Source organism: Vombatus ursinus, unplaced genomic scaffold (assembly GCF_900497805.2).
Source record: "Vombatus ursinus unplaced genomic scaffold, bare-nosed wombat genome assembly UNPS02014171.1, whole genome shotgun sequence".
NCBI classification, from domain to species: domain Eukaryota; kingdom Metazoa; phylum Chordata; class Mammalia; order Diprotodontia; family Vombatidae; genus Vombatus; species Vombatus ursinus.
The window spans coordinates 1,693,059-1,710,444 of record NW_020953949.1 but is presented as its reverse complement, the minus strand read 5'-3'; the positions used below and the strand labels follow the sequence as shown (position 1 = coordinate 1,710,444).

At 42.1% G+C, this 17,386-nt stretch overlaps 1 protein-coding gene across 9 annotated transcripts in view; it reads left to right on the top strand.

Moving 5' to 3' along the window:
* Positions 1 to 17,386, top strand: part of ARHGAP17 (Rho GTPase activating protein 17) — a 130,400-nt gene that overhangs the window by 109,387 nt on the left and 3,627 nt on the right. Inside the window, exons 17-22 of one of the 9 annotated variants that reach the window (XR_003568917.1) lie at positions 2,425 to 2,664; positions 6,723 to 6,889; positions 8,943 to 9,578; positions 11,724 to 11,747; positions 13,930 to 13,977; positions 15,438 to 15,498. Coding sequence is in view for 6 of the 9 variants with exons in the window: in XM_027859768.1 (XP_027715569.1) it covers positions 2,425 to 2,664; positions 6,723 to 6,889; positions 8,943 to 9,578; positions 11,724 to 11,746 (1,066 nt within the window). In the remaining 3 variants the exon portion in view is untranslated. Of the gene's footprint in view, positions 1 to 2,424; positions 2,665 to 6,722; positions 6,890 to 8,942; positions 9,579 to 11,723; positions 12,295 to 13,929; positions 13,978 to 15,437; positions 15,499 to 17,386 lie in introns of those variants that run through there. The other 8 variants (XR_003568919.1, XR_003568918.1, XM_027859768.1 and 5 more) reach the window with 8 other exon arrangements.

Genomic DNA, 17,386 nt, shown 5'->3' with positions numbered 1-17,386 from the left:
TTTAACCATTTCCCTGTTATCATGCATTTAGGCTGCTTCTGTTCCCCCATACACACTTGTTTTTTCAATTACAAATAATGCAGCAATAGCAGCATTTGAAAAGAAAGTTCTTAGGGGCAGCTAGGTGGGGCAGTGGATAGAGCACTGGCCCTGAAGACAGAAGGGCCTGAGTTCAAATCTGGCCTCAGAACAAACACTTGACACTTATTAGCTGTGTGACCCTGGGCAAGTCACTTACCCCGGTTGCCTTAAAAAAAAAAAAAGAAAGTTCTTTTTAAAAATTCTCTGAAGATATATTTGCAACAGTGGAATTATGAGTCCAAGGCTGTTTTTTTTTTTTTAAGTAACATTTATGGCCTACTGCCAGAGTGCCTTCCAAAAGGATCTCTTAATTTGAATTCTCCTAGTTAATAATAAATCCACCTGTGTTCCACAACTCTTGTTACTTTTAATTATTCTTGCCAATTTGTTGAGTTTGGGGTAGGTACCTCAAATTTGTTTTAATTTGTACCTCTGGTTTTTCTTGCTGAGAACTTTTTCAAATGTTTATGAACAATTTGTATTTCCCCCTTTGAAAGTTTACTATTTGTGTTTTCATTATTAACCCATGTAATACTCTATATAATAAGAACATAGCTTATGTTTTCAAGTTAGAATTCACATTATATGCATTTAGGTATTGTGCTATTTTGTATCAATGAGTTAAGATTAGTTATCATTTTCTTTCTCATTCTCCTCCCTCCTCTTCCCTTTCATTCATCCTCTCCGTGGTTAGACAAAGTAATCTTATCTGAAGCTCGGTGACATGTCTAGGACTCTTGAGGTTGGGTTCATGCTACTTTTGAAACCACAACTCTCTTTTTAAGGAAGCAGAGGGAGTGTCGGGGGAAGGTTGAGCCTGACCTGTTATTTCACCAGTATAGGGAACTCTTTAGGAGGAACTCCCTTACCAACATAAGTTGGCATCTGCTTTATAACTTAGGCCTCAGCAGGTTACTGAGACATCAAAAGACTCATCCAGGATCACACAGCCAGTATGTTTCCAAAGCAGCGGTTGAACCCACGTCTTTCTCTTTATGGTTCTGGCTCTCTCTGTACTATGCCATACTGCCTCCCAGTAATGCTGAACACGCCATGGCTTTCAGTAAACCAGAAATAAGGAGATGGCCTAAAATCTGTTGACTTTGTCTTTAATACAAACATTACTTATATTTATGTTGCTGAAAATAGCATTCCTTTTTAAAACCTTTTTAAGCTTCTTTGAGTTAACTCGGCTTAGAGAAAGATCGTTTGTTTATAGTGGAAGAAGGTGCCTTGCCTTTCATCCACTACAGATTCAATGTTCCCACATTCATCTCTGTCCCCAGTGATAAGTCATGCTAAGAAAATTTATTCTTAAAACATTCCAAAATGTAAAGCTTTTCTTGGATAACACTAAGATGTAATACATATTTTGAATACCTGTAGGTGATCTTATATAAATTCATGATCCAGATGGATTTTTTTACTTTGTCACCTCCTTGCAGGAACACTGCCCATGTTACTATTGGTTTAAGCCAAATGTCGTTCACAAAGTCATAGAATTTCAGGGGTATGGGAAGGGATATTAATGTCCACGTAGTCAAATCTGTGCATGAAGCAGGGAATCTCACCTACAGCATCCTCAATAAGTGTCCACTTTGAAAACCTGCAGGGACAGAAAGCCCTCGCCCCCTCTTGAGGCAACCCTTTCCATTTTTGGAAGGCTCTGCTCGTTAAGTTCCTCTTCTACTGGGACAGACGCCTTTCATCTTTTGATTTCATTTCTACTCGTCTATCTTCATTCTTCCCTCCAGGGTCATGCTGAACAAATCTAATCCCTCTTCCCCAGGAGAGCTCTTCAGATAACTTGGAAAGTTATTACCCCCCAAGTCTTTTCTTCTCCCAGCTAAACAGTCTGTTTCTTCGTCCAGTATCCATGGAACATGATTTTAAAAATCTAAGCTGACATCACAGGGGAAAAAAAGAGTGGACATTTCTGCCTGCTGCTGGCAAATGGAAATTCTTTGGGGGCTCTTTTAGGCTCTCGGTCTCCTCAGTTCATGCAGAGAATCTTGAGGTGACTGCATCTAACCAGACCGTGTTACCGAATTTCGGGCATGGTTGAGGCCTTAGATGTTTGCTATTGATGTGGCTCTGTTCCGCTTTTGAGTAAACTCCAGTCTCAAGGACTTGGGCTTGCTACTTTGTTTGGAGCCAGACTTTGTGGCATGGTGTCTTCATGTCAGTGTTGCGATGTGGGTAGGTGGGTGCTTTTTTTTTGTTGTTGTTGCTTCATTGCATGCTGGGCAACAAAAGTTGCTGTATTCCCCAGTGGATTTTAACGTGGGCTTCTAGCTTGATAGTTGGCTCGCATGGTGTGTTGACTCTTTCTTCTTTCTGTAGCTTTGGTGTGAAACTTATGGACTTCCAGGCCAATCGGCGAAGTGGCACACTCAGTAGAAAGCACACATCCCCCGCTTTCCACCCGCCACTCCCGCCCACGGAGGGCAGCACCTTGGCTCCCCCAGGCCCAGAGCCACCCTCCCACAGCTCTGGGGCTGAAAACAGTGGAGGTGGTGTGGCTTTCCCCCCCTCTGCTGGCTTACCTGAGCCAGTGTCCAGTCAAGGGAATGATGACGGCAGGTAAGGAGGCTGGCTCCCGCTGGCAAGGCCTCCCAATGGCCTCAGCCTTTTAAAGTGGTATTAAACACTGCCTTCTAGCAGGATAGGATTTTGGAGTTACAAGGGATCTCTAAGACCATCTGGTTTCCACACCCACCTTCCCACTCCTGTTTTACAGGTCTAAAAGGTTAGGGCATGGGGAGATTTACTCAAGACTACACAGGTAGTAAGTGCCAGAAGCAGAGTTTCAACTCAGATCATCTTACTCCAAACCTTGTTCCTTCCGTACTATACATTGTCAAAGGTGGAAGGGACTTAGGGACTTAAGATTCTAGAACCTAAAATGCCCTTAGGAATCATCTAGTACAACCTCCTCATTTTCCATGAGGGAACTTCAACTCAAAGGTAGATGAATGGTCTGTCCAAGGTCACCCATTTAGGTAATAGTAGAGCTACAAGAAGAAACCAGGTCTCTTGCCTCCTAAGCCACTTTCACTGTTACACAACATCATTAGTAGTTGTGTTAACTGATATAAAATAAACATCTTTGGAATTTGAAACACAGTTATTCTTGGCACCAACACTTGTAAAAAAAATTTTTGGTTGATGATACTTTTCAGATTAAACATTCCCCATTAATAGCTCATCATGATTGAGCTGTAGATATCTAAGAACTTTAAGAGAAAAAATATTGTTGTTGAGGGTTATACTTCATTTACATAAATTCAGTTCTGAGAATTGATTTCTGCACAAGTGCCCACTTAGGATAATTGATAGCATAAAGGTTATTAGCCCAGAAAGGTCCCAGTATGAAACATGTAGCAGATTGCTTAGAGAGGCTGTAGGGGAAAAGTAGCCAACCAAGAATCAAGATGCCTAAATCTGCTTTCAGCTGAATCACTAACTTGTGTGACCCAGGGCAAGGCATGTCACTGTCACTGTCCTAAGTCTGTCTCTTGAGAGGTTAAATGGTAGGGTTAATCCACACCCTGCCTCCCTCATGGGATTGTTGTGGGGATCTGGTGAGATGAGGTAGGGGCAAGTGATTGACTAAATATCATCGTCGTAAAGAGTCTGGATGGACCCTTAAATTTATCCAGTCCATTCCTCTCATTTTTCAGATGAGGAGAGGGACTGGCAAAGTCATGCCTGGCCCACAGTCTCACACATGCAGATACTGAGTGCAACAGCTAGGATTTAAGATCCAGTTCTGTGACTCCAAACCTACTGGTCTTTTTCCCTGGTATATCTGATACTGATATGAGGACTTACTATTTAAATATGCATCTTACTGCTGGTTTACAGTGAAAATGATTAAAATACCAAAATGTTGTGTTTATCTAATGGCATTTTCTCAGTCCTCATCCTCTTGACCTTCCTACCACATTTGGCACAGTCGTCCACCTTCTCAGCTCTCTCTTGTTTCTCTTGCAGCCTGTTTGACCCCTTGTTCTCAGCCTTCTCCCCTGGGTCTTCATGTGGCCGTAGCCCAGGGGTCTATCCTGTGCCCTCTTCTCTTTCGGAGCTCTCTTACTTGGTGGTCTCTTCTACTGCCTTGGGTTTAATTGTGAAGTCTCTGTCAATGATTTCCCAGATTTATACAGCCCACCCTAGTTTCTCTGCTGAGCTTCTGTCCTGAACCACCAATTGCCTATTGGGCATTTCAAAGGGGATGTACCAGAGGCATCTGAAATCCAGGCTATCCATAACAGAATTTGTCATCTTCATCCCCAAATCCTTCCTTCCTCTGAACTTCTCTATGTCTGTCCGGGATGTCATCATCCTTCTCACTTACTCAGGTGTGTAACCTGAGTGTCATTCTTGACGCTTCACTTTCGCTCACCACCTGTGATTTTCATGTTTGTTGTCACATCTCTTGGCTTTCTGTGCTTACACAGCCAGCACCTCCTAATGCAGGCCCTTAGCACCTCTTTCCCAGACTATTTCAGCAGACTCCTGGTTGGTCTCCCTACCTCAAGTCTCTTCTCATTCAAATCTGTTCTTCACAAAGTTGCTAAAAATTTATATCTGATTGACTGACTGTCTGTGTTTCTCTTTGTGTCTCTGGCTGGCTCTCTCTTTCTCTGTTTCACACACCCTTCATTATACTCTAGTGACTCCATTTCCAAACATAAACTTCCTTGTTTGACATTCCAAGCTCTTCACATCTTCAGAACCTGTCCAAGCTCTGTCTTTCCAGTATTCTCGCATTTTATTCCCCCCCCAACCGTGGCTCCCCATACATGCTACAGTACAGCACACATATTCACACACTATTCTCTCTCCCCATTCCTTTACTCTGCCTGTCTCCCAGGCCAGGAGTGCACTCCCCCTTTACCCCTGCCTCCTGGTTTCCTTCAAGGTTCAGCTCAAGTACCGTCTTTTGCACAGGAGACCTTTCCCGGTTCCCTCTAAGACTACCTTCTGTCTGCTTCATATAGATCTGGTATTACTTACTTACATCCATATTGTCTCCCCCATTAGAAGGTGAGTTCCCTGGGGGCAGGCACTGTTTAGCTTTTGTCTTTGTATCCTCAATACTCAATGTGCTTATTTGTTGCTTTATCATTATCATGGTATTATTATCACTGTTAATACCAATAGAAAATCTACCTTATTTACCTTTCTTATTAATACCATTGCTGTTAATATAATGGACATCTTGGTATTTATTTTCCAAGTAAACCATCAATAATATGTATATTAATATTATTAACAACAGTAACTAACTAGCACTTTACGGTTACAAAAAGGTACTTTTGCCTCTCCTGTTTTTTGTAATCCTCACAACCACAGTTTAAGGAACATAGTACAGAGGTTGCTTCTTCCAGCTTTCAGGTGAGCCCTGTGAAGCCCAAAGAAGCAGTGATGCCATTACAGGGTTACAGGGCTGCTAGTAAGTGGTCAAGCTCTGCCTTAAATCTAGGGCTTCTTGCTCTTGATCCAGCATTCTTTCTCTTATTGAGCTTGTGCAATACGTGTGTGAAAATAAATGTCCTTCAGTTTCAGGTTGGACAGAATCATTCCCTGCTCTTTGTATCCCATGGAGAGGAGGCTGACTAGATAGGAGAGTAGGCCACATGTCAGTCTCAGCTGTTCTTTTAAGGTACCCAGCAGTATGTGGGCTAGTGAAGTCAGACGCCTATCCATTCTCCATATACCAAATTCTGATGCCTTGTGAATCCATGGATTCGTCTTGTAAAATTTCTTGAAGTTCAGATTAGTTTTTAGAGGAAGACGCAGACTTCAGTTTTATATTAATGTTTCAGGCATCTTGATTATTTCTTAATTATGTGTGCCTGACATAACCAGTGGTATAGGCACAGGGCTTAGCACATAAAGAGGTGCTCAGTAAATTTTTGTTAATTTTTTTTTTAACTGAAGAAGAATTAGTAAAAGCAGACATATTTTCACTTATTCTCACGTTCTTATATTCCAAGGCAGCAATTAATTTTGACAGAAGTCTAAATGAAATCTAAGTCATTGGTTTGCTAATTGTTCTTCCATGATATGACTATTTCTGTAGGTATTCTGTATAGATTTGCAAATGTCATTCACATTTGTTATTATCCTACCTATAAAAATGTAGTCTGACCTTATAACTAATCTAGTTTCATACACTATATAAGCCAGATCACATTAGTGTGGATGCTAAGGTTTTTCCTAAATTCTTTAATTGTACTTGAATTGGATATATTAAATAGGGCTTAAAATAAGTAGGTCCTCAGCTGTTACTGAGAAGTGCTTCTTTGTTAAATTGAGATGATCATGGAAATGGGATTTGACCTTAGGGTTTTTAGTAGCTGCAGTTAAGTCTAAGAGAACCAGTTAAATCTTGTGTGCAAAAACATGATATGTCAGAACACCACACTTTGATGCATCCACATTGGAATTTTTTGATGTTACACTTTATATGCATTATTTAAAATTTTCTTGTGTTAGTCTATTTTGATAAAAATTCTCTGGTTGGAATAAGCCATTAAAAACTCTATGTTTTTCATTCTATCTTTGCTTAATGTTTGGTTGTTTGTTTTTAGAGAATATCTTATTTTCTTCTAATGTCACTTTTGCTTCCTCAGTCCTCCTAAACCCAAGGAGTCATTGACTACAACGACGGCATCCATGAGAAATGGGAGTCACGTAACGACAGGGCAGAACCAAGCCCAGCCAGCTAGTGGCTCTAATCAACTATCGGTTGGTCCAACTCAAAATTCAGCTGGCCCCAGCCCTCATTCTCTGCGCCGAGGTAATGGTACTTTCCAGTTTGTGCTTTTGATGGGGGGAGGACAAGGAAAAGAAATAAAGCAGGGTGTGTGAAAGCAGGGGTTCAAGGCATAGTGCTTTGACAGAAACCCATCACTAGTACCTTGTCAGATGGCAACTGGAACGATCATTCACCAGAAGGAAAGTTGGGGAATGAGGACCTAAAATGAAGTTGGGGTGGGAGGGTACTGTAGATGTCCTTCAAGGCTCGGTCTGGCCCTCCACCTCAGTAGAGAGCTCAGGTACATTCCACTATGTACCTGATTACATTCCACTGTGATCCATGGCTACCAGTATGTATCATCTCTGTCCCAAAAATTCACAAGTCTGATTCTGTAATTTGGACTATGAGCCTGCACTGCAGTTCTGTATCCTCAGCTATCTCTAATAGCCGCTAGGTATTACCTAGTGTTACCTCACCCACCAGGGTGCCCTTTGGCACCAGATCTTGAGAATGAGGTTTTCTACGAGATAGAATGTCATTTTCTATTTGTCTTTCACGCCATCTCGGTAATTCCCCAACATTTTGTTGGCCTTTTTGCCGCAGCAGCTCCTTGGGCAGTGGTCTTCAGGGAGCGCTTTACAGTTGACCTCAGGTCATTTTCTTTTGTTGTAAAATAGAACTTAAAGCACATCAGCTTTTAAAGCCTCCTTTACTTCTAAAGTTGTTAGTGCGGCTCCTCCTTCCATTGACTCAGATTCTAACTCAGTTACAGCTTAGTGAACAGCATGTATGTATGCCATGTTACGTTGCCCGGATTCGCCAGGCTGGTGACTTTACCCAGTAATGTCCACACCTGGCTAGCAACCAGGTCCCAGCCCTTCCAGCTTGGTGGAACCTCGAAGAATTTACATAACCACTGTCATAACCCTCGGGAGCCCATGTCACCTCCCCTTCCAGACAGAGCTTTGGAGGAAGCTTGAAGCATAGGTTAGAGTAATTTCCCCAAGGCCTATTAGCTTATACTTGTTCCAGAGGAGAACAAGGAGAATTATCATTACAAAAGCCGTGGGGCAAGACACTTCCAAGAAAGGGAGTCTAATTAGAGAGCTCAGGGAGGATGAGGACTGAGAGGGGAGGGTGTTGGAGATTTGACTTGAAGTCTTGGGGCAATTTAGAATATTATACTAGCAAGTAATTCAGCATCAGCCTGTTGACTGCAAAGTTCAAGGTGTTTTCCGCTTTTGCTTCTTTTCAACCTGTAAAAACTCATTTTGGTTTTTGTTGTTGTTGCCTCCATGATGGAGGTGGCTTTGGAAAAGCAGGATGGAGGGAGGAGTCTTTAAGTACAGGATGGCCGGTACTAATGGGTTGGGTTTTTGTTGTTGAAGGAACATTTCATATAAAGGCTTCTTTGAATGCCTGTCCAATAAAGTACTTGACTAGCTGATGGCAACTCTGTTTTAAATTTTTTTTTTTTTTCAGTTAACAAACCTATTTTCTCTTCTTTCCATCTCCTCCCCTCATTGAAAAATGAAGGGGGAAAAAACCCTCATAACAAATATGCACAGTCAACAAGACCAAAAAGCGTGTCTCACTGTAGAGATATGCTCATTACTTCTCTCTCAGGGGATGGGTGAGTTCTTCCTCACTGCTATCATGGTTATTCATTGCTTTGATCACAGTCCTTAAGTTGCTTGCTTTTATAGTGCTGTTAATAGTATAATTTATTCTCCTGGTTTTGTCCCCAACTACATCATTTCTTGAAAATCTTCCCAGGTTTTTCAAAAAGCTGTCCTCTTCCTCATTTCAAATGGCACAAAAGCATTTCTTTACATTGATATGATTTGTTCAGACATTCCCCAGTTGACAGGTATGCCCTTGGTTTCTAGTTCTTTGTCACCACGAAAAAAAGCTGCAATAAATATATCTGTATATATGGGTCGTTTTCCTTTCCCTTTGATCTCTTGAGAGTATTGGTCTAATAGTGGTATCACTGGGTCAAAGGGTATTCCCCTTTTACCGACTTTGGGGACAATCAATTCTTCTTATTAATGGGTGCTTTGGTGGATTGTTTTTTTTTCTTCTTATGCAGCTGTTAAGAAACCTGCTCCAGCCCCTCCCAAACCAGGAAACCCACCCCCTGGGCAGCCTGGGAATCAGGGTTCTTCAGGAGGATCCCAGCAGCCTCCTTCCATCTCACCAAAGCCAACCACTCGAAGTCCTTCTCCTCCAAATCACCACACAAACCAAGCACCAGGCCAGACCTCCACTGCCCCCCAACTCTCCACACACAGGAGGTACTCGAGCAGCCTCTCTCCAATACAGGCTCCGAACCACCCACCTCCACAGCCCCCAACTCAGGCTACTCCTCCACCTCAGACCAAGCTAAATAGTCAGGTGCCACCCCAGCCAGCGGCACCACTCAGTGAGCATGGACTGGAGCAGCCGGCTCACAGCCCGCCCCCAACGCCAACCCCTCCTGGGACGCCGCCTTTGGGAAAGCAGAGTCCTGCTCTCCAGACATCTCAAACCCAAGCAGCAAGTAACCCAGAGATTCCTCAAGCCCAGCATTCACCTCCGCACACTGGTACCTTACCAAGACCAAGACCAGTACCAAAGCCAAGGAACCGCCCTAGTATCCCCCCTCCTCCCCACCCTCCTGGAGCTCATTCAGCGGGGGATAGTGGCCTTGTCAACCCAACCCAGACGTCTTCCAAAATAGTCACTGGTAAGTAGTGAACCTCACTGGTGTTTCCCTCTTTTCTCTTTGCATTGGTTTGCAGACCAGGCCCGGGAGGTTAGTTCTGAGTTTGTTGAGAGGCCATGTAGGTCTTTCAGACCTGCCCTACATTTAAATGCAGATTAGGTCACTGCTTTTACAGGGAGATGATGGTAGCACATGTGGCATGGTTTTTCTGGCTGAAATACTTCCTTTCCCTGTAAGAAGGAAATACTTTCATTGAAACAGGAATACCTCTAGGTATTCCTCTTTGGAGGACCTTTTAAAAAAATATTTAAATGAAAAAAACCATTCCTTCTATAGCCTGGTTCTATTTCAAAGTGCTGGTACCTTGTGCTTCAAGAGTGAAGTTGCTGAAGAGATTTTTCTCCCCACAGCAGTGGAAACCTATTGTACTGTAGTTGGTGATTATCACGGATTAACACGTGCTCTCTGTAGGGCAGCACAGATTTTTTAATGTGTGAGCTATGAGATACCAAGCAATATGCTACAGGCAACCTGGGATTCTGTCTTCTTATTTTCTGTTCAGTTTGGAGCAGGTTCCAAATTGCTTTCCCGAAGAACTGGACCAGTTTTACAGTGCGTAAAGTCCACCTGAGCATGGCCATATTGGTGATTGTTCTTTTTGCTACCAGCACCAAAAAACCACCTTTCCTCTACTAAGTCCTCTGAAACTTCATTTGCCTATAATATATTGGAATGGAAAGCTAGCGTGGTGAAGAAAGCGTTTAGTAGGTACTCATAACGTTTTAGAGCAGGGTAGAGATTGGTACAGAGAGTCCTGCAACATAGAATGTTAGAACTAAAAGGACCTTCTCATTTAACAGGTGAGAAAATTGAGGCCCAGAAAAGTTAAACGACTCGCTGTGGTCACACAGTGGATTAGTAAAAGAGCTCAAACTAGAACCCTTGTCTCCACCTCCCAGGCCATTACTTTTTTGTCTGTTCTATGCTGCCTCCAAGCAGCTGCTCAGTAAGTTTTTTATTGATTGGTTGCTGATAACAGCATTAATTTACTTAAGCAGCGTGGTATAATGGATAGAAAGTCAGCCTTGGAGTTATGAAGGGCAGGGTTCAAATCCTTCCTCTGGTTGCACTGTGACCTTAAGCAAGACAATCCCTAAGTGCCCCAGGAAACTAAAACTATAAGTCAGTTATTGAAGAGTTTCTGATCTGCACCAGTAGTAGGAGTTCCCTGTACCAGTGCAATCACAAATCTAGAGCCACTGGGTCCTCCCTGTCCCCCCACCAAAAAAAAAATTCAGACTGATGACAGTGTTTCATTTTAGGGCACCTGTATTTAGGGTGTATGTGTGTGTACATATATATACATATACATAAATATTATGTGTGTGTATTTATATATACTCACATAGGTCGTTAGTAAGCCACAGACATTAATTACCTGCCCCGTTCAAGGCACTGGACATTTTGTGGAAGGTAGTAGACATGCCATGTTTGTTTGGTTGGTTTTTTGGGGTTTTTTTTGTTTTGTTTTGGTTTGGTTTTTGGTTTTTTTTTTTTGGCTAGGCAGTGGGGTTAAGTGACTTGCCCAGGGTCACACAGCTAGTAAGTGTTATGTGTCTGAGGTCAGATTTGAACTCAGATCCTCCTGAAGCCAGGGCTGGTGCTCTATCCACTGCGCCACCTAGCTGCTCCTCACCATTTTTGTTTGAAGCTGTGCTTTTGACTTTCTAGCTGAAAACTAGCCAATATCTATATTATTGTCTTATGCAAAACCCCCAGGTCTGGTGAAGCCTGTGGACCCCTTCTCCAACAGACATTTTTAAATGCATAAAGCTGGAAAGGACCTTCAAGATCTTCTTGGCCATCTCTTTCATTTTATAGGTGAAAAAACCTAAGATCTAAAAGTCTGAACCCACATTTGGTTACCACATTTGCTGAGCCACAGTTGCATAGGTACAATGCAGAAACAAAATCCATGATGCCATTAATTGATTCCTTCATTAGAATTTGCATCACCAGCTTTTCAGGAGACATGTGCTTTTCCTTATAATGTACTGGTTTGGTTGTTAAATGATTGATTACTTTTTGATGACACTGTACCTTTCTAGAGAGAAAGCCAGTTTGTTTGGAGATGTCTAATAGATGTACTTCCTAATGCCTTCACAGGTTGGGAAGATGGCCAGGACTGAGGTTTGTAACAACCAGAAATAGCCTGCATTGTAGCCCCTCGTGCTCCTACTTAGCTGTGTTGCCTGTATATGTATTTTGCATATGTGCTTTTGACTCCATGCTCACTGTTCCACTACTTGGGTGCTATATTGTGGTTCTTGTGGTGCCATCCACCCCATGACCAGTAGGCATTGTGTCTGCATTTTACAGCGGGACAGTTGATAACAGTATAGGTACCTAAGTAGCACGAACAAAACCCAATTGATTGAGAACTCATTTCACCATGAAGAAATATGAAAATGGTCTCTCTCCTTTTCTGATAAACAAGTTCCAACCAGCCCTTACTGCACCTAGTTGTGATTTATCTGTTTTTGGCTCCCAGCTAAAAAGAATTTGGGTTCAATTAGCACAGGAAACTGTGTTCTTTGCATCTTGAGCTTTTTACCTAAAATTTTTTACCCTTAATTTGTGTTAACTGCATGGAACCTACCCATGTGCAGCTTGAATTGCTGAGGACCAAAAAAAATGCTCCTTGAAAGATTTCTAATAAATTCCTTGCATTCTAAAATGCATGTCGGCATTTGCTTTCTTTTAAACCATGTGACCTTTGTGAAAAGTGTTATCTGGCTCAGCTGAACTATTCCCAGAGGATCTGTCCACACTAGTTTCTGGGGGAAGGGTTTCCATTATGTCAGGGAATTGCTTTAATCAACCTTATGCAAAAAATGGACCTCAAGTTGTGTGACTTTTGTACAAGCTTAGCCAAAGGAAAAATAGCCTCAGGCCTTACATTGGTTTCTTGTACAAAACCCAGTGACCTTTTTTTTTTTTTTTTTTTTTTTAAAGCCCAGAGTGCAGCAGGGAGGGATACTGTCTCCCATCAGCCCCTGACTGCCCAGCCTTTATTGTCCCTGGTAGTTTGTGTAGGAGAAGGAAGGTTGTAGTCAGTGCTAAAACACCACCAACTTAGGGCATGGAAACCATTTGTCAGTGTGAACTGGACCCCTCAGAATCTTGTTGCTTGAGCTGCAAAGCGCCAAAATGATGTACTTCTGTGTGAATGAAAATACAATGAAATGAGCCTGAATCAGACTGCATTTAATTCCATTGTTATGTGAGGTATGTTTATGTTGGGTATTGCTTTACGTGATTCATTAAAATTATGCTTAATTTACTGAATATAATTTGTCAGATAATCTTTGGAAGTTTATCAGACAGTAATTCTTTGAAGCAAGCCTGAAAATCCAGGAATTCCATGTCACCTGATTGACTTTGTATCATAGAATTAACATTGTTTTAGGGGTTCTTTAAAGACCCTATGAGAGGCCATCTGCCTGTGGTCATACAAGAAATGCCAGTAGTATATAAATCATTCTTGTCATAACCATTCATAGGGTATTAGGAGTTAGGGCTGGAAAGAACCCTATAAATCAGAGATTCTTAAATTTTTTATTTATCATGGATCCCCTTGACAGTTTGGTGAAGCCTGTGGACTCCTTTTTAAAAGCATAAAACAAAATGCATAGGATTACAAAGGAAACCAATTATATTGAAATACATTTGTCAATATATTAAAAAAAAGAAATTCATGGACCCCCAAGTTAAGAACACAGCTGTGAATCACCTAATTAAAGTCGCCCATTTTACAGTTGACAAAATGCTCTTCAAAAGGTCAGGTACTGCATGGGTAGTACTGGGTAACAGAGACTCAGACCCAGACCTTTGGATTCCAAATCCAGTGATCTTTCCACTAGATCATGCTGCATCTGGATATATTTAAAATTAGGCCATTTTAGTCATTTAATGCACTTCTCGAAAGGGCCAGTGTTTCTGAATAATATAGTCACTTAAGAAGCTTGGGAGAAACACATTCTTGAAAACAGTAGTACTGAATTTAAAAGCATTGAATTGAGACATTGAGAACAAAGAGGTGGGCCTCTGGGTAAAGTGGTAGCTGTTGAGCAGACATCAACAATGACCTTGCAGCAGATACAGTCTAGTGCCCAAGAATGGAAATTTTCTGTATATAAATGGGAACCATCTTTTAATTGTCCCTCAAGTAAAGCAGCCCCGAAAAAGAGATTCCTTGCTTGAGTTTTTTGCCCTCTTGAGTAAGATGGCAGTGTGTAAGGCATAGTAATGTTAAAGTAATAGGTTATAGAAAAAGATTATTCTAATTGAACAATTTTATTAAATAATTTAGATGTATGACCTGCATTATTCAGTAGGAACTGAAATTGGAAGTTTAATGGTAAGGAAAAGGCATATGATTGGCCAGAATATTTTTTGCTAATTCACGATCATACTTGTGCACAAGTGCCTGTTACTAACTGGTTATCCTAACCCTGCTTGCCTGCATCCCCACTAATAGTGCATGACCTAAGAAACAGTGGCTTTATTTCACGCTTGCCCGGAATTAATATGGATACTAAATATGTTCACGGCTCTGTTAGCAGGTGTCCCTGAGATTGGCCTTATTGCTTCTTTAGCCTCCAGACTGCCTTGTGTTAGCTGCCATTTAATGGTAATCGATCCTAATAGCTACATTCAACAGCCACATCTGGTTCATCTACCCACTAACATGTTGATCATAAAGAAAGTCTTTTGGAATGTAAATCTGTGTTAACACAATTACGCTGACAGGAGGGAGTAATAATACTCACACCCTGTATGACTGACTTGACAGTGATAATGATTCACATTTAAGGGGTACTTTATATTTATTATCTCACTGGAGCCTCACCATACTCCTCTAAATATATGCCCATTTTGCAGATAAAGCAAGACTCCCCACATTGGTCAGTAAAAGAGAGCCATCCCCCCAAAAGTCTAAAGCCCGGCTTCTTGTTAATAGCCAGTGGGATAATATGTAATGTTAGCTAGTATTTGGATAGCACTGTGAGAATTGCACACCACTTTACTTACGCTAACTTATTTGCCTCTCACAACCCTGTGAGACAGGTGCATTATTCCTGAGGCTCACAGCGGTTAAGTGACGTGCCTGGAGTCACACAGCAGGACGCACGTTCTGCCACAGTGTCTCAGGTAGGATTTTGAACTCAGGTCTTCCTGACTCCCAAGTCCTGCACTTTTATCCTTTGGAGACACAAAACCACAAGTTAATGGGGAAAGGCCATTCCCTTTGGCCTTAGTTAAAAGACATGTTTTTAGGGGTGAGTAGTTTACACAGTCACATGTTTTAGTCACTGTCATTTTAACTCTGGCTGTAAGTATAAGTGGCTGCTGAATAGTGATCTGACTCTGTGAAGTATTAGACCTAAATCCAAGGGCCATTCTTCTCCATCTTTGGAGTGGTGAGTAACTATCTTCCGTGTGTGTTAAGTGCCCTCTGATAATAGAGAATGGCCTTTCTGGGCTCTGATGGCCTCTCTCATTGAATGGAGACAAGCATTTGTAGAGGGGAGTGGTCTCAAGTCAGTGACTAAACTCATCCCATTCTGGAGCATCCAGCCAGTTGTTGAAATCCTTTTTATATGACCACCAGCAGAAGTGAGCTCCTGTGATTAGAAGTGAGCTTATCTGAAGGAGTATTTCATTATTAGAACATGCATGCTGAAAAAAACACTTTTTTGTTTTTGTTTTTTTTGGTGGGGAGGGGGTAGAGGGATGGAGAGTTGTTGGGCTCATCCTGTGTTCAAAAGAGAGTTTTAAGAGGAAGGGGGAGAGGGTGACATGCATTTCTCTTTCTAGAACAGCAGCTCTCTCCTGTCTCCCCACAGTATACTGAAGAGGGGGAGAATGATCTCTTAAGGTAAAGTCCGTCTCATTCGGGCAGGACCTGATGTTTATCCTCAGGCATGCCCACGTTTGTGGAGGCATCATCCTCACTTTCCCTGCGGCACAAATATAAGGTGGCCTTTGGAAAGATAGCTCTGGTTGAGATGGAGGTCTGCCCATCCACCTCAGACCAATCAGAGGAGGCATTTAGGAGGCAAGGTGCCCCTATCTGCCCACATGTTATTGGCAAAAATAATCACTGACATTTCTGTGGAGCTTTAAGGTTCTTGTAGCAGTTTGTGAACATTATTCCATGTGAGTGTTATAACAGCATTGTACGGTAGGTACTTCAGTGTCATCCCCTTTCCACAGAAGAGGAAACTGAATTTCAGAGAGGCTAAGTAATTTGCCCCCAGTCATGCAGCAGCTAGTGAACATCAGATAGATGCTGAAGACTTCGAGCCCAGGATTGCATACATTACGCTATTTATCCAGTTTGACCAATGAGGAAAAATGGTGAGAGTAAGTTTGTTTACAACTAAATATCTAATTCAATCAGTCAGTAGGAATGCATCTGGTAAAATGAATTATGGAACTTGGTGTTGGTTAAGTGCTTTGCCCTGAGCATAAAGGCTATACCTGTGTTTACTTCAAGGTAGGTACTGTGTAAACCCCACAGGAAATGCTGGCAATAATCAGACAATTGTAAACTTAAACCAGCTGACTTTGTTTTGACACCTTTGAGGACTCTTCATACTTCTGAAGAACCCTTTGGCCAAGAGAAAACACTGGCAAGTTCCAACATGTGGTGCAGAGGGGGAAGACAGATAACAGTTTTATTGTACATGTGGTAAAGTGCCTACTTTTGTATGTATTCTGTGCTGGAAATATACAGGGCAGCAGCCTAGGTTCTTGCCCTTGAATTAATAATACATTTCATAGAGTCATAGATTTAGAAATGGAGGGTACCTTAGAGATCATATGGCCATTGATCTATAACTAGAAGAGATCTCAGGACCATCTAGCCCAGTCCCCTTTAGCCCCCTTATTTTACAGATGTAGAAACTGAGGCACAGAGAAAAAGGGACCTGCCCAAGATAGCCAAAACTATCAAGTTTCTGTTAATAAAATAATTTTAAGTCACTAATTGTCTAGAAGTCCAACAACCCAGAAGTCAACAAAAAGCCTAGGACTCATCAAGATCTGAAGGCTTGGTGTTTAAAGAAGATGTCATAAAGTGGGGTTAGTTTGCAAAGCATGGGAAATCAGTGTTCTTAGTAGCCAGAAGTTCAGGGATGTGAAGGCTGGAGGGAAGGGAGAAGAGAGCAGTGGGAAGCAGCAGTAATGGGGAGAAGGAGGAGCTAAAGCCATAGCAACAAGAGAGGACGATTGGCCATGGGGGATCCGGGGGGAAGGAAAGCCTTGGCCCACTTCAGTGACCCCAGCAGTGCCTGCATGCTAGTGACTTTACAGGTTCTTCTCAGTGTCAGAGGAGGGGCTGGACTTCTGAGCAGCAGACAACCTGGCTTTTGTAGTCACTGAATTAACCTCAGGGCCCGTCTGTGTGAAGATGGAGGCATCTGTTATTATCCCAAAGCTTTTTTTGCACAGGATCATGGTGACCAGAATCACTCAGGACACGTTGAAGCAGAAAGTTCCCCATGGTCACTGATGATCACTCTCACCTTATCCAAGGCATTAAGGTCAGGGGTGGGGAGTTTCCTCAGCTTTGTATTGAGACTGTAGGACTGACTGCAGTCATCTCCCGTTCTCCTTTCATTGGAATGCCATCATACTTTCCACAAGCCTTTTGAGAGCAAAAATCTGCTCTAGAGTGTGAGAAATCTCAGTATATAAACTAAATATGCATAGAGAAATTGCTCACCTTAGTCACATGTTACCACTCAGTATGCTGTAACATG